This window comes from Schistocerca gregaria, chromosome 4 (assembly GCF_023897955.1).
Source record: "Schistocerca gregaria isolate iqSchGreg1 chromosome 4, iqSchGreg1.2, whole genome shotgun sequence".
NCBI lineage: Eukaryota > Metazoa > Arthropoda > Insecta > Orthoptera > Acrididae > Schistocerca > Schistocerca gregaria.
Window position 1 is genome coordinate 131,474,330 of NC_064923.1, and position 20,607 is coordinate 131,494,936.

Sequence of the window (20,607 nt, forward strand, 5' to 3'; positions counted from 1 at the left end):
TGAAGTATGGAGACGTGATACGTACTTCTGCGAAGTACGTCATTTAAGTCGAGCAGACTCCGAGGACCGATTTTTCGATTTAAAACCGACTCCTGATGAATTTATGAAGGAAACACGAATGCAGGAACCAAAATAAACAGACCCTGAGTGGTTTGTACACATCGCATTTTAAGTGGGCTTAACTGCACGCTGCAGTGTGAGAAGCAATTTATTTATGATAGGAAGGGGAAAGTGGGTACATTTAAAGAGAAAACAGCATTGTTGAAGGAACAACTTCTGATAAAGAATGCCGACCATTTCCGTAAGTTCACTAACGTTAAAGATAATGCGAATTTTGAAGAATTCATTGTGACGCTGAAAGAATTACAGGAACAGTTTTGTGAACGTTTTCAGGACACTGCCAGCCTCCCAAGTGTTTTTGAGCTATTTCCTAGAAAGTTTCAGTTGATGCCGTCCCTGTGCATGTACAGATGGAACTGATCGATTTACAGTGTAATTCCCGTTTAAAAAAAAAAAAATGGTTCAAATGGCTCTGAGCGCTATGGGACTCAACTGCTGTGGTCATTAGTCCCCTAGAACTTAGAACTACTTAAACCTAACTAACCTAAGGACATCACACACATCCATGCCCGAGGCAGGATTCGAACCTGCGACCGTAGCAGTCGCACAGTTCCGGACTGCGCGCCTAGAACCGCGAGACCATCGCGGCCAGCCCCGTTTATAAGACACATAATTATACATTACAGTCGAGGAGTTCCACGAAATTTTCTTCGAAAAGAGTTCCCACGTCTCCAGGATGAAGTTGCAAGTGCTATATCAATGTTCCGTTCGACGTATGTGTGAAAGGCATTTTCTGGTTATGAAACTAAATACGAGGGCTTGCTGAAAAGTAATGCAACCGAATTTTTTATGTCAACACTCTTAAGGCTTTTTAAATAAAACAAAGTATTAACGCTCTAAATCTTTATTCTTGATGTCTACAGATTTAGTTCTCAACACAGACACCTTGGTGACGCGCACATATCTACCAACAAGAGACAACTTTGTTTAGAACATCACTGTGGAATGTTTGAATTTGTTGACAGAGCCACAACCTCACCTTTGGTTGCAACCGTTCATCACTATGAAAGTGAAATCCTCGGAGGTGTTCCTTAAGGTTCTGAAACAGGCGGAAATCGGATGGAGCCAAGTTGGGACTGTATGGAGGATGATCGATGACAATGTTAACCCAAGGCGTCCGACGGTGGCGGATGTCGCAGCGATCGTGTGTTGTCTGACATTGTCGTGCTGAAGAAGGAGATGCTCTCTGTGTGGACCAACCCGTCGAATTCGAAGCTGGATTACAGCATGCTGTTTCATACGTACCGACACAGTTATGTTACACACCACAATCTGGTGCTCCCTAACTGCAGAGGGCTACAAATCTGTAGACATGAAGAAGAACGATGTAGCATATTAATAATATTTGTTTTATTTAAAGAGCTTTAACATCGTTTTTCACATAAAAAATTCAGAGGCATTACTTTCCAGCACGCTGTCGTAAGTCGCGAATACGTGACCATCGTGAGTGACGAATATTTGCAAAACTCTCTGCCTCTTTCCTTATGTCCACACTGTGCCAGATGTAAATTTAATATGCCTTCAGCGAGCCAAAAATAATTAAATACTGAAAATTTGTTTTATTTGTGATCTAAGTTGTTGAGAAATATGAAACCAAGCCGCATGCAAGTCATTCAGTGCTTCTTGAGCGACGACATTGTATCTAATGCTGCGCTTTCACAGTTTCCCCTTAGTCCCGCTCAGATAACGTGGCATTGTAGGAGAGAAGTGTGTAGTCAGGAGAGAGAAATTCGCATGTTTGCGAGAGCTCCGCGGGCATGCAGAGTTCTTGGCTGTCCCTGTTCTAGGCCCTTGCATTTATGCTCTAACGATTCCTTTTCAGCCATTTTCCAGTTTACGTCAGTCTCATTTTTCAGACGCCTTGTGCCCGATCTTCCCGCATTTCTATGTTTTCTCCTTTCGTCAGTTAAATATGGTGTTACTTGTGTTACGCAAGGATTTCTGCTGGGCCTTGTCTTGTTGTCTATTTGATTCTCTGCTGCATTCGCTATTTCACCCCCGTAGGTAGCCATTCGTCTTCTGCTACATTCATTTCCCCTGTATCTTACTGGCTGATTAACACTAAGTGCAGGACCAAGACTGGAACTCAGGAGCTTTGCTTTTCGTGATCAAGTGCTCTACCGAATGAGCTTCCCAAGCACGACTCAGGACACGTCTTCACAGCTTTACCTTCCAAACTTCACAGAATTTCTCCTGCGAAACTTGCAGGACTAGCACTCCTGGAGGAACGGATATTGAGACCACACTCACACTGCTCTCTCTCTCTCTCTCTCTCTCTCTCTCTCCCTCTTCCCCGTTTATCTTCTGCAAGTAGAGGCCCCCACCCTGATCATTTTTTTATCAATTTTACCAAAAGCTAGGTAACAGCAATAAAACATTCAACAGGAAAGAGATTCTACATATCATTCAACTCCTTGACGATTACATACGAGACACAGCGTATTCGTAAAAAGCTCACGATAGCATGGCATTCTATTCCAGGTCCAAAGGGCCGTAACCATATACTGGTAAAAGGCACAAGGGTCCAGGTCATACCGGCTCCTCATCACATAATGAACACAATGGCCGACAAGCCACATAATTGTGCTGTTCTTCGTTCTGGGAAAGAGTGTTGACTCGGGACGCAGGAGAATCTCAGCGGAGACTGCTGTTTCCGTCATCGGGGCAACCGATGATATAATGTACCCGTTACATGACAACGATTGTATCGGTCTGTCTCACTAAGGCCAATGCGGAAACGTCGAACTTTGTTGGCGACAAGTTAATGAACGACTTGGTATCATGAGAACGCCACTTCCACCGGAAAATAGATAGACTGAAATTGGATCATGGATCAAACAATCTTCCAATCTGTCTCTGCCAACAGGGACTCCATAGAGGAGAAGAGAGATCTGGAACGTCCTGCAACATAACAGAATTTTTACAGAGAAATGCGACTGGGAGCTGAATGAGCTACCCAATCACGACTCACGACTCGTCCTCACAGCTTTACTTCCGCCAGTATTCCATCTCCTACACTCCAAACTTCACAGTTCTCCTGCGAATCTTGCAAGGCTAGCACTCCTGGAAGAAAGAATACTATAGATAAATGACTTAGTCACAGCTCAGGGGGTGTTTCCAGAACGAATTTTTCAGTCTACAGTAGAGCGCGCGCTAACAAACATATGAATGGTGGGCTCCATGTGGTTCCCAAGTCGTGCAGCGACCGTAAACCATAAAATTACCAAATATGCAGCAACCAGTAATCTACTCATGGCACATATTGGTTGAAAGCACCGATGATGGCTGTTAATCAGTTGAAATCGATTTGCAAAAGTGAATAAATAAAACATTATTTTGCGAATGGCTGTTGCATATTTGGTACTTTTAAAATCAAAACACTAGAAAACAACAGTCATCAACCAGAAATAACATACACAAGTGAAACCATCTTCAGAGCAACTAACACTGCACAAATAGACAAAAAATAGAGTGAAGAATCATCAGAACGTGCATCAACAAACCGTACCAGAAAGATGGACACTGGAGAGGAGCCACAAATGAAACAGTCTACAGGGAAATAGAACCGATAGTGAGTACAGTCAGGAAGAAACGCATTTCTTTTTCGGACATCTAATCAGAGCACCAGGGAACAGGATCATCAGGAGAATAATAGAAAAATTGTGGAATATAAGTGCAACATTAAGTGGACTACAGAAATCAAGGAAGATGTGGATGAACTACAGATTACACAGGAAGAGTCGGCCTGTGTGGACGTGCGGTTCTAGGCGCTTCAGTATGGAACCGCGTGACCGCTACGGTCGCAGGTTCGAATCCTGCCTCGGGCGTGGATGTGTGTGATGTCCTTAGGTTAGTTAGATTTAAGTAGTTATGAGTTCTAGGGGACTGATGACCACAGATGTTAAGTTCCGTAGTGTTCAGAGCCATTTGAACCATTTGAACACTGGAAGACCTAAGAAACAAAACTGACAAAATCAGAAAACTCACAGACAAACAAACCATACAGCAAACAAGAATCAACAAACAGACAACAGGAAGGGTGATTTCCGATGAAGAAAGAAGGATAAGATCCGAGAGAATGAAGAAGTACTGGGCTGACAGGAAACTGAAAAATTATTTGGCTAGAGTTGTCCAATGCAGGCCATAAAATGTAAATAATAAGAATAATAAAGAGTGTCTTCTGATACGGAACTTCCTGTCAGATTAAAACTGTGTGCCGGAGTGAAAGGCAAAGGTCCCGAATTCGAGTCTCGGTGTGGCACTCAACGTTAATGTGCCAGGTGGTTTCACATAGGCTCACAGTCCGTTGCAAAGTGAAAAATTCCTTATGGCTTCATTTTCTCTGTTTCAGTCAGTCGTTGCACAGTAGTTCCTTTGAATGGCTGAACAACCAGTGGCTCTTTGAAGTTTATCCAACTCCTCTTGTGAAGCACTCGTGACGGTACGACGACTATAATTCCCACAGATGCCGCTACCCTCAAATACTAAACAGCGGGTTCCTGAATACAACACCTGCCACAAAAAAAGATATGCAAGGAATAACAAACACTGTGGCTTTCCGTAAATAATGTCTGCGCTCACTGTCTCTAGCATAATTGGAGGCAACTTGCTTACGTCTCGTCTTGTAAAGATTCAGCTGTCGTCCCAAACAGTTTCTTCTCAGTTGGCCGCAGGCTCTGCAAGGCATGCAGTAAACAGTGCGTAACGAAGTTACAAATGGAAATGAATTCGGTGCTATTAAAATTGAAATGAGGGAGTATTGGGATGCTACTAGATTTTATTTCAACTTATAGAAGCAAAAAAATCAAGAAAAAGGTTCTGAGAGCCAGTCTGTCATTATTCCTGGGAAAGATTCCGGATGATAATGATTTCTAGAACACCACAAAAGACACAATACAAATCTCCACAGAAGATTAACACGAGCTGACACAAGAACGTCATACGAGGCAATTTTTCAACAGGCTACTCCATCTTCACATGAGATAAGGTTTTATACACGGATTCATGTATTACCTCCTCGGTAACCGGTCATAGACTAACAGTGAACTATCTTAGCAGAGTGGCGCCTGCCCTCTCAGGATGCACTTGTGACTGGTCCATCCCCTCCATCATTAAGCACTGACCATATTTGAAATTTTAAATTATTATTTTCTGACGAAGTGTGTGATATTGAAATTATTATTAAAAATTTCTGTGTGCAAGTAAGATAACTAGCACGGTTGAAGCTGCATATTAAAATTTAAACAGTAAGTATAAATAATAAAAGATTCGCTTATTAGTGCCCAGCGCTGTAGGTGGAATCCCTATTGTCTCTCCCTGTTCCACTACGATACGGCTCCCGCTTGCCCTGCCGTTCTCATGTTACGTGACCATCTGGCGCATAGCTCGATGAGTCTGCCTTGTGACCCTACCTACTCGCTAGCCTCCAGTAAAAAAATCTTCCGACACTGTGCACTATAGCTTAGCAAAAAGAAATTATGTACACTACTGGTCATTAAAATTGCTACACCACGAAGATGACGTGCTACAGACTCGAAATTTAATCGACAGGAAGCAGATGCTGTTATATGCAAATGATTAGCTTTTCAGAGCATTCACACAAGGTTGGCGCCGGTGTCGACACGTACAACGTGCTGACATGAGGAAAGTTTCTAACCGATTTCTCATACACAAACAGCAGTTGACCGGCGTTGCCTGGTGAAATGTTGTTGTGATGCCTCGTGTAAGGAGGAGAAATGCGTACCATCACGCTTCCGACTTTGATAAAGGTCGGATTGTAGCCTATCGCGATTGCGGTTTATCGTATCGCGACATTGCTGCTCGCGTTGGTCGAGATCCGATGACTGTTAGCAGAATATGGAATCGGTGGGTTCAGGAGGGTAATACGGATCGCCGTGCTGGATCCCAACGACCTCGTATCACTAGCAGTCGAGATGACAGGCATCTTATCCGCATGGCTGTAACGGATCGTGCAGCCAAGTCTCGATCCCTGAGTCAACAGATGGGGACGTTTGCAAGACAACAACCATCTGCACGAACAGTTAGACGACGTTTGCAGCAGCATGGACTATCAGCTCGGAAAGCATGGCTGCGGTTACCCTTGACGCTGCATCACAGACAGGAGCGCCTGCGATGGTGTACCCAACGACGAACCTAGGTGCACGAATTGTAAAACGTCATTTTTTTGGATGAATCCAGATTCTGTTTACAGCATCGTGATGGTCGCATCCGTGTTTGGCGACACCGGGTGAACGCACATTGGAAACGTGTATTCGTCATCGCCTTACTGGCGTATCACCCGGCGTGATGGTATGGGGTGCCATTGGTTACACGACTCGGCCACCTCTTGTTCGTATTGACGGCACTTTGAACAGTGGACGTTACATTTCAGATGAGTTACGACCAGTGGCTCTACCCTTCATTCGATCTGTGCAAAACCCTACATTTCGGAAGGGTAACGCACAACCGCATGTTGGAGGTCCTGTACGGGCCTTTCCGGATACAGAAAATATTCGACCGGTGCCCTGGCCAGCACATTCTCCGGATCTCTCACCGACTGAAAACGTCTTGTCAATAGTGGCCCGGCTACTGGCTCGTCACTATACGCCAGTCACTACTCTTGATGAACTGATGAACTGTGGTATCGTGTTGAAGCTGCATGGGCAGCTGGACCTGTACACGCCATCCAAGCTCTGTTTGACTCAATGCCCAGCCGTATCAAGGCCTTTATTACGGCCAGAGGCGGTTGTTCTGGGTATTGATTTCACAGGATCTATGCACCCAAATTTCGTGAAAATGTAATCACATGTCAGTTCTAGCATAATATATATGTCCAATGAATATATGTCCATCTTGATTTCTTCTTGGTGCAGCAATTTTAATGGGCAGTAGTGTAATAAACGTGAGTAGGGATGTGGCATAAGCGCCCTGAATTTCCCACCTTTCTGCACTCTCTTCAGTGTTACTTTAATAGTTGGGTAAAGTACCTCCCGCCCACAGCTGGAGAGCAGCCATCGCGGCCCGGTGGACGCCGCCCTGCGTCCGCGGCTGGCGGCGTCGCGGCGGCGCTCCGTGCGCCTGACGCTGGCCTTCCACCTGTACGTGCTGTCCGCGCTGGTGGCCTGGAGCCTGATGCCCGCCATCAAGCGCCAGCGCCGGCTGCCCTACCAGCAGCTGCGCTGGCTCGACACCTCCTCCGCGGCCGTCTACGGCGCCTCGTACGCTCTCCAGTGCACCGCCACTTTCTTCTGCTCCTTCATCAACACCCACCTGGACGTCTTCTTCATGGCCGTCATGATCCACGTGGCGGACCAGTTCAGGATCCTCGCGGCGCGATTCGCCGCCCTGCGGTTGGACGCGGACTGTAAGCCAGAGAGCCGCGTGCTGCAGGACGGGTCGTCGAGGCTGGGCGAGGAACTGTACCGGGAGCTGAGTCTCTGCATCCAGAACCATCAGGACCTCGTGAGGTGAGTGCAGGCGACTTTGCTGCTCGCCCGAGCCAGCGACATATCGCGCGATAGAAATCCGACTGAAAGAACTCAACAGAAAATGCAAGTAGATCTGATGCGATACCTCTATGATTCAAAATACAGTGTGTCCCACTCAAACCTCCCTGATTTCAAAGACCCAGAAAAAAAGGCACAGTAGATACGACAATTAAAAATGCACCACATTGTAGAGCATCTCAAAGAATTTATTTATTTATCATCAGTACACCACCCAGTTGGCCGTGTGGTCTAACGCACGGCTTTCTGGGCGGGAAGGAACACCTGGTCCCCCGCACGAATCCGCCCGGCGGATTTGTGTCGAGGTCCGGTAAACCGGCCAGTCTGTGAATGGTTTTTAGGCCGTTTTCCATCTGCCTCGGCGAATGTGGGCTGGTTCCCCTTATTTCGCCTCAGTTACACTATGTCGGCGATTGCTGCGCAAACAAGTTCTCCACGTACGTGTACACCACCATTACTCTACCACGCAAACATAGGGGTTACACTCGTCTGGTGTGAGACGTTCCCTGGGCGGTCCACCGAGGGCCGAACTGCACAATAACCCTGTGTTCGGTATGGGGCGGCGGAGGGGTGAAGTGGACTGCGGTAGTCGTCGTGGGGTTGTGGACTACTGCGGCTGCGGTGGGGATGGAGTCTCTCTGTCGTTTCTAGGTCCCCGGTTAACATACAATACACTACAACACACATCTACATGTGAACCATTTGCAGCACGAAGAATATCGAGTCTATATTCAATTTCTTGCCAAGTTCTTTGTAATCCTCCGTTAATTCTGCAATCGCATTAGTGATACGATGTAGCAACGTAGAAATATCGCCCACTTTGGTCGCACACAAGCGGTCCTTCACGAATCCCAACGTGAAGAAATCAAGCGACGTAATGTCGGGTGAACGTGGTGGCCAGGCAATGGGTTATCCACGTCCGATCCAACGGTTGGGAAATTTCCTATCCAGGAACTTGCGAACAGCCATTGAACAGTGCGGCGGAACTCCATCTTGTTGAAAAATGATGTTGGGTTGCAAGTCTTGTATCTGAGGGTACACAAACTGCTCCAACATGTGCAGGTACACAAACCCATTCACTGTTTGTTTCGCAAAGAAAAGCGGCCCAATAAACCTCTCGTGCATTAGCCCACACGAGACGTTTACTTTAGGGCTATCACGAACATGTTCAATGACAATGTGCGGATTTTGCGAATCCCAGATTCGAACATTATGCCTATTAACCCTTCCTGATAGATGAAAGATTGCGTCATCTTTCCAGGAAGCTGGCATCCAAATCAATACGCTGCAGCATATGCGTAGCACATTGTTGTCGGCGTGGTTTGTCGTTCGGCGCCAGATGTTGCAGAATTTGTACTTTGTAAGCAAAAATACGAAGACGCTGGTGAATCACACGATGCAATCTTGATCGAGGTATATCAAGTTGCCTAGATGCTTGACGAATCGAAATACGTGGGCTTCTGAGAAACGTTTGTCTGATGTTCTCCACTGTCTCTTCTGAAACTCCGTAATGTGCACCGACAGAATGTTTCAGATCATTTCCTGTTGCCGGAAACTTCCTATACCATTCCTTAATTGTTTCCACATCAGGTGGACCACATTCATACACTCGACTATAATTTCTTTGCACAGTAACCGGCGATTGTGTTTCTGCAAACCACACTACTGCTTGCATGCGCTGCTGTCGAGTCACCATTTTCACTTCGTGCGACCATACTGCACTCTGGCGACAATACTTGGCACTTCTGACGCGGGAATATAAATTATTTGAGATGCTCTACAATACGGTGCATTTTTCATTGTCGTATCTACTGAGGTTTTTCTCTCCTGGGTTCTTGAAATCAGGGAGGTTTGAGTGGGACACCCTGTTTTGTGGTTGGCATGAGAGCCAACACCGTGTTACTAGAGGAGGCCGAAAGGCACGCGATTTAGCTCACGCTCATGATGAACGTCGCTCTTGACGGTACATAGTTCACAATATCAATAGTAACTGATAATGGCGCCTTGCTAGGTCGTAGCAAATAACGTAGCTGAAGGCTATGCTAACTATCGTCTCGGCAAATGAGAGAGTATTTAGTCAGTGAACCATCGCTAGCAAAGTCGGCTGTACAACTGGGGCGAGTGCTAGGAAGTCTCTCTAGACCTGCCGTGTGGCGGCGCTCAGTCTGGAATCACTGATAGTGGCGACACGCGGGTCCGACGTATACTACCGGACCGCGGCCGATTCAAAGGATATCACCTAGCAAGTGTGATGTCTGGCGGTGACACCACACCCTGCGTATATGTGAAAGAATTCGTTCCTCTTCTAGCACCTGTCTATCACAGTTCGATGGAAAAATGATAGAAAAAATATGCAGGTTATTCTCGTTTTCTAAGAAGCGTCAGGAAGGAACAAGGATGGAATTATGATAGTCGGGAGGTTGTGAGAGGTATTGAAGTCTTCATATGAGGGAAAGGCATGGGGAATAGGGATATAGCTGATAGAATAGGTATATGTTAGGACGGTTTTCTGCGCAAGGATCAGGGAGCCTGTCGATATTTCCTTGGGACAGGATAGGAAGGGGGCGGAGGAAGGGAGGAATGTAATGGTACAGTATTGTAGAGAATTGGGGGGGGGGGGGGTCAAATGGTTTTGAACTTTGAGTTTGCAGGGTGTATAAGAGTCACTGAATGATCAATGCCTTTCTGGGCAAGGGGACAAGAGGTGTGGTGGTGTAAAGTCCCTGATCGCCAGTCTTTCCGACAATGTCCTGGATTCAGATCCAAGCCTCTCCAGTGTGTTACTTCAAGTGAAGGTATGCGACACTTGATGGCGATCTGTCCGTTGGATGGGGACGTTAAGCTTGGCACCCCCGTTGGTGCTCTTCCACGGGAGTAGGCTACATGCTGGCTCCAAGTTACACCCAGTCCTATTTCCCGTCATCTCCCACATGAGAACGACGCTCAAGTACAAGTGCACAGATTGCAGTTGCCTATACTTAACAGGGACACTTACATGCACTTCGCGAAGGAAAGGAACCTTTGGGCATAAAGGACAGGGCAAACCTTTCCGATTAGTCTGCTGAACCTGTCCTTTGGGCTCTCCCAGCTATTTGTGCAATACGTCTTTACTTTCTTTAATGTTCAAAGTTTGTATCACTAGGAACTGTACGCATATATTCAAGGGATGAAGCAAGATTGACTTGACTGACGTTTTGAGGTAATGGTTGGTTTTTATTGTGGAGAAGACAAAGTGTGTTGAAGGATTTATACCGATTAAGTGGCGGAATGGTTTCCAATTGATTGTTGAGCTTTGGAAAATCTGGTGCTGAGTTTAGTATATCTCTGCCGCAAACTACCGTGGCTTCTGTGCCTGCAGAAGATTCCGCAGAGTTACTATAGTTTCCAGTGACGTATTAGTGTGCCGGTTGCGAACGTAGCAGGCGGAGGTAGGGAATGGGGGGAGGGGCGGGGGGGGGGGGGGGGAGCATGAGCTGGTTGGTTAAATCGTGCAGTTTGGTATATGTGATAAAATATCATGACTAGACGATGCGGTGACTGGTATATCAATGGGATTCCACAATGTAATTGGACAACTTTTGATCTGTGTACGGGTGGAATACCAGGAGACGTTTCAGCTGGCTTGAGAAACAGTCACATTTATACAGGGTGGTCCATTGATCGTGACTGGGCCAAATATCTCACGAAATAAGCGTCAAACGAAACAACTACAAAGAACGAAAATCGTCTAGCTTGAAGGGAGAAACCAGATGGCGCTATGGTTGCCCCGCTAGATGGCGCTGCCATAGGTCAAACGGATATCAACTGCTTCTTTTTAAATAGGAACCCACATTTTTTTATTACATATTCGTGTAATACGTAAAGAAATATGAATGTTTTAGTTGGACCACTTTTTTCGCTTTGTGATAGTCACAAACATATGGCTCACTTTTTTAGACGAACAGCTGGTAACAGGTAACAGGTAGGTTTTTTTTAAATTAAAATACAGAAGGTAGGTACGTTTGAACATTTTATTTCGGTTGTTCCAATGTGATAGATGGACCTTTGTGAACTTATCATTTCTGAGAACGCATGCTCTTACAGCGTGATCACCTGTAAATACCACATTAATGCAATAAATGCTCAAAATGACGTCCGTCAACCTCAATGCACTTGGCAATACGTGTAACGACATTCCTCTCAGCAGCGAGTAGTTCGCGTTCCGTAATGTTCGCACATCCATTGACAATGTGCTTACGCATGTTGTCAGGCGTTGTCAATGGATCACGATAGCAAATATCCTTCAACTTTACCCACAGAAATAAATTCGCCGACGGCAGATCCTGTGAACGTGCTTCGACGACCAATCCACCTGTCACGAAATATGCTATTCAATACCGCTTCAACCGCACGCGACCTATGTGCCGGGCATCTATCATGTTGGAAGTACATCGCCATTCTGTCCTGCAGTGAAACATCTTGTAGTAACATCGGCAGAACATTACGTAGGAAATCAGCATACATTGCACCATTTAGATTGCCATCGATAAAATGGGGGCCAATTATCTATCCTTCCTCCCATAATGCTGCACCATACATTAACCCGCCAAGATCGCTGATGTTCCACTTGTCGCAGCCATCGTGGATTTTCCGTTGCCCAATAGTGCATATTATGCCGGTTTACGTTACCGTTGTAAGTGAATGACGCTTCGTCGCTAAATATAATGCGTGCAAAAAATCTGTCATCGTCCCGTAATTTCTCTTGTGTCCAGTGGCAGAACTGTACACGAAGTTCAAAGTCGTCGCCATGCAGTTCCTGGTGCATAGAAATATGCTATGGGTGCAATCGATGTTGATGTGACATTCTCAACACCAACGTTTTTGAGATTCCCGATTCTCGCGCAATTTGTCTGCTACTGATGTGCAGATTATCCGCGACAGCAGCTAAAACACCTACTTGGGCATCATCATTTGTTACAGGTTGTGGTTGACGTTTCACATGTGGCTGAACACTTCCTGTTTCCTTAAATAACGTAACTATCCAGCGAACGGTCCGGACACTTGGATGATGCCGTCCAGGATACCGAACAGCATACATAGCACAGGCCCGTTGTGCATTTTGATCACAATAGCCATACATCAACACCATATCGACCTTTTCTGCAATTGGTAACCGGTCAATTTTAACACGGATTGTGTATCACAAAGCAAATACCTCCCGCACTGGCGGAATGTTACGTGATATCACGTACTTATACGTTTGTGACTATTACAGCGCCATCTATCACAAAGCGAAAAAAGTGGTCCAAATAAACATTCATATTTCTTTACGTACTACACGAATACGTAATAAAAAATGGGGCTTTCTATTTTAAAAAACGCAGTTGATATCCGTTTGACCAATGACAGCGCCATCTAGCGGGGCAACCATAGCGCCATCTTGTTTCCCCCTTCAAGCTAGACGAGTTTCGTTCTTTGTAGTTTCTTCGTTTGATGCTTATTTCGTGAGATATTTGGCCCGGTCACTATCAACGGAGCACCCTGTATAGGTCGTACATAATTAAATTACAGGTTCAAAGCGGTGTAGAAAGAGAACCACTGCTGAGAATGGCGTTAAATTTGAACAGTATATTAATGACAAAGGAGGAAATGTCATGGAATAAAAAACATTAACGAAAATTTGACCAATCGATTGCGCTGAAAAGCGTCAGAATACGCACACTAACAGACTCACGGCACACGGCTGTTTCTCAGTTTGCGTCCGAAATCCCAACATCTACTGTCTGCATGAAGGATCGCGCGCCTTTTACAAGAACGGTGCCCGTGCGCTAGGAGCCCTGCAGAAGTTCCGGACGTTCAAGTGTATGAAGACAGGCATTGGTCCGATGTCTGCTAAGGGTGTGGAGAAACTGATTACAAAATTCAGGAAGATAGGTTCTTTTGATGTGCAGAGTGGAAGAGGGAGAAAAGCAGTTGAGCCGACGTCTATCGAAGATGTGGCCACAGCATTGCAGGAGGGGTCGAACGGTGTACAAATTTGCAGAGCACAAGGAACTGCCGGAACGATGGGCATGCCTGCTAAATGGTACAAGTGTCTCTGAGCACTATGGGACTCAACATCTTAGGTTATAAGTCCCCTAGAACTTAGAACTACTTAAACCTAACTAACCTAAGGACATCACACACACCCATGCCCGAGGCAGGATTCGAGCCTGCGACTGTAGCAGCCCGCGGTTCCGAACTGCAGCGCCAGAACCGCATGGCCACCGCTGCATGCCTGCTAACACGGTGCATAAAATCCTACGAAATACCTGAATTGCTATCCATGCTAAATCACCCACATGTAATAATTCCTTCCTGTTGGCCTGGCAGCTCGACAAACATTCGATTTGGAATTTCTTGTTTGCATGCAAGTGGACAATCAACGGCTGTGGACATACGAAGCTCATATCCATCTCCAGTGACATGTCAAAATGCAGAACTGCAGAAAATGGGCAACGGAAAATCCGCACACACAACAGTCGGCACCACTTCATTCTGCGAAGGTGACTGTGTGATGTGAGTTGACAACTTCGTATATTGTAGGGCGGTATTTTTTCGTGGGAATTAATATTGCGGGTCCTGTTACCTATATTGTCACTGGTAAATGCTATGAGAGTCTTTTGAGCACATTCGTCATTCCAGCCCTTCAACAGCGTGGATGTGTGGCTAGTATCATTTTTATGCAAGATGGCGCCTGTCCACACACTGCGCAGCCGGTGTAGCTGGTGCTGCGGAGGCATTTAGGAAATGCTACACTACTGGCATTTAAAATTCCTACACCAAGAAGAAATGCAGATGATAAAAGGGGATTCATTGGACAAATATATTATACTAGAACCGACATGTGATTACATTTTCACGAAATTTGGGTGCATAGATCCTGAGAAATCAGTACCGAGAACAACCACCTCTCGCCGTAATAACGGCCTTGATACGCCTGGACATTGAGTCAAACACAGCTTGGATGGCGTGTACAGGTGCAGCTGTCCATGCAGCTTCAACACGATACCACAGTTCATCAAGAGTAGTGACTGGTGTATTGTGACGAGTCAGTTGCTCGGCCACCATTGACCAGACGTTTTCAATTGGTGAGAAATCTGGAGAATGTGCTGGCCAGGGCAGCAGTCGAACATTTTCTGTATATAGAAAGACCCGTACGGGACCTGCAACATGCGATCGTGCATTATCCTGCTGAAATGTAGGGTTTCGCAGGGATCGAATGAAGGGTAGAGCCACGTGTCGTACCACATCTGAAATGTAACGTCCACTGTTCAAAGTGCCGTCAATGCGAACAAGAGGTGACCAAGAAGTATAACCAATGGCACCCCATACCATCACGCCGGTGATACGCCAGTATGGCGATGACGAATACAAATGGTTCTGAGCACTATGGGACTTAACAGCTGAGGTCATCAGTCTCCTAGAACTTAGAACTACTTAAACCTAACTAACCTAAGGACATCACACACATCCATGCCAGAGGCAGGATTCGAACCTGTGACCGTGGCGGTCGCGCGGTTCCAGACTGTAGCGCCTAGAACCGCTCTGCCACAACGACCGGCGATGACGAATACACTCTTCCAATGTGCGTTTACCGCAATGTCGCCAAACACGGATGCGACCATCATGATGCTGTAAACAGAACCTGGATTCATCCGAAAAAGTGACGTTTTGCCATTCGTGCACCCAGGTTCGTCGTTGAGTACACCATCGCATGCGCTCCAGTCTGTGATGCATTATCAAGGGGAACCGCAGCCATGGTCTCCGAGCTGATAGTCCATGCTGCTGCAAACGTCGGCGGCCGGTGTGGCCGAGCGGTTCTAGACGCTTCAATCTGTATCCGCGCGACCGCTACGGTCGCAGGTTCGAATCCTGCATCGTGCATGGATGTGTGTGATGTTAGTTAGGTTTAAGTAGTTCTAAGTTCTAGGAGACTGATGACCTCAGCTGTTAAGCCCCATAGTGCTCAGAGCCATTTTTTTTGCAAACGTCGTCGAACTGTTCGTGTATATGGTTGTTGTGTTGCAAACGTCCCCATCTGTCGACTCAGGGATCGAGACGTGGCTGCACGATCCGTTACAGCCATGTATATAAGATGCCTGTCATCTCGACTGCTAGTGATACGAGGCCGTTGCGATCCAGCACGTCGTTCCGTATTACCCTCCTGAACTCACCGATTCCACATTCTGCTAACAGTCATTGGATCTCGACCAACGCGAGCAGCAATGTCGTGGTACGATAAACCGCAATCGCGTTAGGCTACAATCCGACCTTTATCAAAGTCGGAAACGTGATGGTACGCATTTCTCCTCCTTACACGAGGCATCACAACAACGTTTCACCAGGCAACGCCGGTCAACAGCTGTTTGCGTGTGAGAAGTCGTTTGGAAACTTTCGTCATGTCAGCATGTTGCAGGTGTCGCCACCGGCTCCGACCTTGTGTGAATGCTCTGAAAAGCTAATCATTTGCATATCACAGCATCTTCTTCCTGTCGGTTAAATTTCGCGCCTGTGGCACGTCATCTTCGTGTTGTAGCAATTTTAATGGCCAGTAGTGTAGAATTGTGAGCCGTCATTTCTCTACAGCCTGGTCGTCCAGGTCACCTGATCTTAATCTGTGTGACTTCTGACTGTGGGGTTAACTGAAAGCTGTTGTGTTCAGTGATCCAATTACGAACGTGGCGTTTTGAACGTGAGCCCCGAGACGCTCTGATCTGTTGGGGAACATGCTGTATATCGATTGCAACTTGTGGAAGAGAGCGGTGGACATAACATTGAACATGTCTTCCGCCAGTCTCACGAGAATTAGAAATCGATGGCGTTTTGCTTTTTATGCGGTTTCCAGCCTCAGGACAATTAAAAACAGATTTTTCTCGTTCGAAGCGGTATCACATCGCCTTGGTGGAACGGCTCACCTGACTTACAGTGCCACTACTGTTGGCTGCAGAACTTGTGGGGTCATTCGTATTGAACAGTACAGTATAATGTGCAGCTCTATTCATAGCCGTCGTATTGTGATTCATCTCTCAATTTTCAGCAGACTCCATGTACGTTAAGACGCTTACAGTGACATCTAATGGTAAAAATTTCGTTAATTTTTTCCACGGCGATTCTCCCTGCGTCAATAATATTCTGTTCAGATCTGATATCCTTCTGAGCAGTGATTCTCTATCTACAACGTTTGGAAACCATAACTTTAATAATGGCCACCATGTACACTATGTTATCAAAAGTATCCGGACATCCTCAAAAACACACGCTGTTCATATTAGGCGCATTGTGCTGCCACCTAATGCCAACTGCTCCATATCAGCGACCTCAGTAATCATTAGACATCGTGAGAGAGCAGAATGGGGCGCTCCGCAGGACTCACGGACTTCGAACGTGGTCAGGTGACTGGGTGTCACTTCTGTCATACTCCTAAACATCCCTAGGTCCACTGTTTTTGGCGCGATAGTGAAGTGGAATCACGGTACACAGTGTGGCGAACCGATGACAGGGTGTGGGTATGGCGAATGCCCGGTAAACGTCATCTGCCACCATGTGCAGTGCCAATAGTAAAATTCGGAGTCGGTGGTGTTATGATGTGGTCGAGTTTTTCATGGAGGGGGCTTAAACCTCTTGTTGTTTTGCGTGGCACTATCACACCGCAGGCCTACATTGATGTTTTAAGCACCTTCGTGCTTCGCACTGTTTAAGAGCAATTCGGGGACGGCGATTGCATCTTTCAACACGATCGAGCACCTGTTCATAATGCACGGCCTGTTGCGGAGTGGTTCAAGACAATAACATCCCTGTAATGGACTGGTCTGCACAGCGTCCTGACCTGAACCCTACAGAATACCTTTGGGATGTTTTGGAACGCCGACTTTGTGCCAAGCCTCACCCACCGACATCGATGCCTCTCCTTAGTACAGAACTCCGTGAAGAATGGGCTGCCATTCCCCAAGAAACCTAGCACATGACTGAAGGTATGCCTGGGAGAGTGAAAGCTGTCATCAAGGCTAAGGGTGGGCCAACACCATACTGCATTCCAGAATTACCGATGGAGGGCGCCACGAACTTGTAAGTCATTTTCAGCTAGGTTTCCGTATACTTTTAATCACATAGAGTATATTGGTGGCATGGGGATGGAGGATATTACTCTTGGGCTTTTTTATTTTCGGATACGGGGAAATATGAGGAGGATGGGGATATGACCACCTCATATTGGATTGAAGGCGCATGCAGTGTTGCACCCAAGGAGCTTGGCTGATGGGAAGATTACAACGGTGGTGGGGTAGTTTTGTAGTGTGTAAGTAAGCGCCACAGCGTAAGTTCGGCAGGAGACCATCTATGTGTACTGATCAGCCAGAATATTATGAACACCTTCCTAACAGCCAGTATGGCATGGATAACGGCAGCAACGTGTCGTGGCATGGAAGTAATGAGGCCTTGGTAGGTCGCTGGAGGCAGCTGACACCACATCTGCACACACGAGTCACCTAATTTCCATAAATTATGGGGAGAGGGACGATGAATCAGTCGCCATGTTCAATCACATCCCAGCTAATGTGTTCGATCGAGATCAGACCTCCCGAGTTGAAGGGCCAGCACATCAATTGCAACTCCCTACTGTGTTCCTCAAATCACTCCATCATACTCCTCGTCTTGAGGTATGGCGCAACACGTTGTTGAAAAATGCCACTGTAACCAGTGTACGATACTCCTTGGCCGTCATGGTGCCTTGCACGAGCTCCACTGAACATATGGATGCTCAAGCGAATTTCCCCAGAACATAATGGAGTTGCAGCCAGCTTATCTTCGTCTAGTAGTACATGTGCCAAAGAGCTGTTCCTCTGGAAGATGACGGATTCGCGCCCTCCCATCGGCTTGATGAAGAAGGTATCGGGATTCATCAGATCATGCAACGCTCTGCCACTGCGCCAATACCCAGTGCCTGTGGTCACGTGCCCATTTTAGTCGTAGGTGTCCATGTCATGATGTTAACATTGGCAGATGCATGGGTCGTCAGCTGCGGAAACTCATCGTTAGGAGTTTTCGGTGCGCTGTGTGTTCAGACACACTTGTATTCTGCCCGGCATTAAAGTCGTTGTTAGTTCCGCCACAGTTCGCCGCCTGTCCAGTTTCACCAGTCTGCCCAGTGTACGAGGTCCAACATCTGCAACGGGATGTGGCCTCCCAACCCTACGAAGTCTGGACATGGTTTCACCTTGGTTTCGCCAAGTGTTGACGACACTCACCAGAGCACTCCTCAACCATCCGACAAGTCTTGGAGTTTCCAAAATGCTCGTACAGAGCCTTCAGGCCATCACAATCCTGCCCTCGGTGAAACTCAGATAGATCGCGCGCCTTCCCCATTTGACACATGGACAGCCCGCTCACTGACACCATATACACCGTGCGTGTGTCTGACTAGCAGTTATTCCTGGCCAGGTGACGCTGCTAACGCTTGGATGGGTTGATATCGATAGTAGGTCGCTGGTCATAATGTTCTCCCTGATCATTGTGTATTAATGTATGCTGCAGTAACATAGGTGGGCAAAGTCTGGTCAGTACATGCGAGTGAGTTTTGCTAGCACTGTGCCTGTGTTTATTTGATGCGACGACTTCCTGGACATTCCCAAGGCGCTTGCTTACTGTGTGTGCTCTAGCATGCCGCCCTTGACACGCTGAGTTGATATACATGCCAGGAAACCATAAGGATTGATGTTACTAGAATGAGGTTAACACACATAAAAACAAATCGCACGCCGGAGTGGCCGAGCTGTTGTAGGCGCTATAGTCTGGAACCGCGCGACCGCTACTGTCGCAGGTTCGAATCCTGCCTCGGGCATGGATGTGTGTGATGTCCTTAGGTTAGTTAGGTTTAAGTAGTTCTAAGTTGTAGGGGACTGATGACCTCAGAAGTTAAGTCCTATAGTGCTCAGAGCCATTTTTGAAAAACAAGTCACAAGTTACTATGACAAACAGTTTACGAAAGGCAAGTGCTCAGTTGAATAGGAAGAAGAAAATCGTTGAGGGGAAAGGTTGGGTACACGTAATTTTAAGGCAAAATACTGGATGAAAGGAACAGAAGTAGAATAAATCGAAAATTTGAAAAAATCGTTAAAGAAGTGTGCAGATACAGAAAATGAACCTGAAGATGAAAAGAATGTCTTAGCCTTTAGAGCTGTTGACTGATAAACTTCGATGTATTGTATAGAATAATCCAGAGGAAGAATCTGAAGAAAAGGAACCACCCACAAAACTCATTCCGCAACCCTAAAAAGCATCGAACAACTACTGTTACGTCCAGTCAGTATCACTTCTCTCCATTTTCGCCTCTGGCTATTGTATTAATTAGTCGAGATCTGAAAGTAACAGTTTAAGTATTCGACAACATAAAGATAAAAATAGAAGGAAATACAAATAACCTACTGTTGTAGGCAAAGCAGACGCAACAAGTTAAGTATTACTATTTAGGTTAAATCAAAACAAGCAAAGCTACAAGGACCGCATACAGATCGCCTAACTCCGCCGTACTGTAGGATGTCGTACTCTCTCGAAGCTGCCTGTCGTTGTGGGGTCGTCTCATGCCGGCAGTTAAGACCTCGTCTGACTCAGACATTCTCCAGCTCTCCACATGGAAAAGAGACCAACGGAGTTGTCATCGTTGTATGAGGTTTCCAAAGATGATCTCTGGTCTGGATCTTCCTCATTCCGCTGTGAGATAACTCCAAGTATTCCAATGTCGTTTTTTGGTGCAGATTCTCTCTTGATAACGCATTGTTTAGATTCTTGTTTGGTCTCAGGAATATAGTAATCTATCCATGTTTCTTCCACAGTGACGGAACGACGCTTAAAGTCCGCGGATTCTTCCTGAACAGCTGCAAACCATCCTTGCAACACTTCACGCGATTCCGTTTTTGGTCAAGTCTGAGCAATCGCGGAACCCATCTTGCGGATAGCTTTCTCATTT

The 20,607-nt window shown here is 46.4% G+C and overlaps 1 protein-coding gene across 1 annotated transcript in view; it reads left to right on the forward strand.

The window, feature by feature from the left end:
- Positions 1 to 7,251: 7,251 nt before the first annotated feature.
- The window catches only part of LOC126267516 (odorant receptor 7a-like), an 83,641-nt gene continuing 70,285 nt past the window's right edge, over positions 7,252 to 20,607 (forward strand). Inside the window, exon 1 of the mRNA XM_049972817.1 lies at positions 7,252 to 7,586. Coding sequence (XP_049828774.1) covers positions 7,252 to 7,586 — 335 coding nt within the window. The remainder of the gene's footprint in view (positions 7,587 to 20,607) is intronic.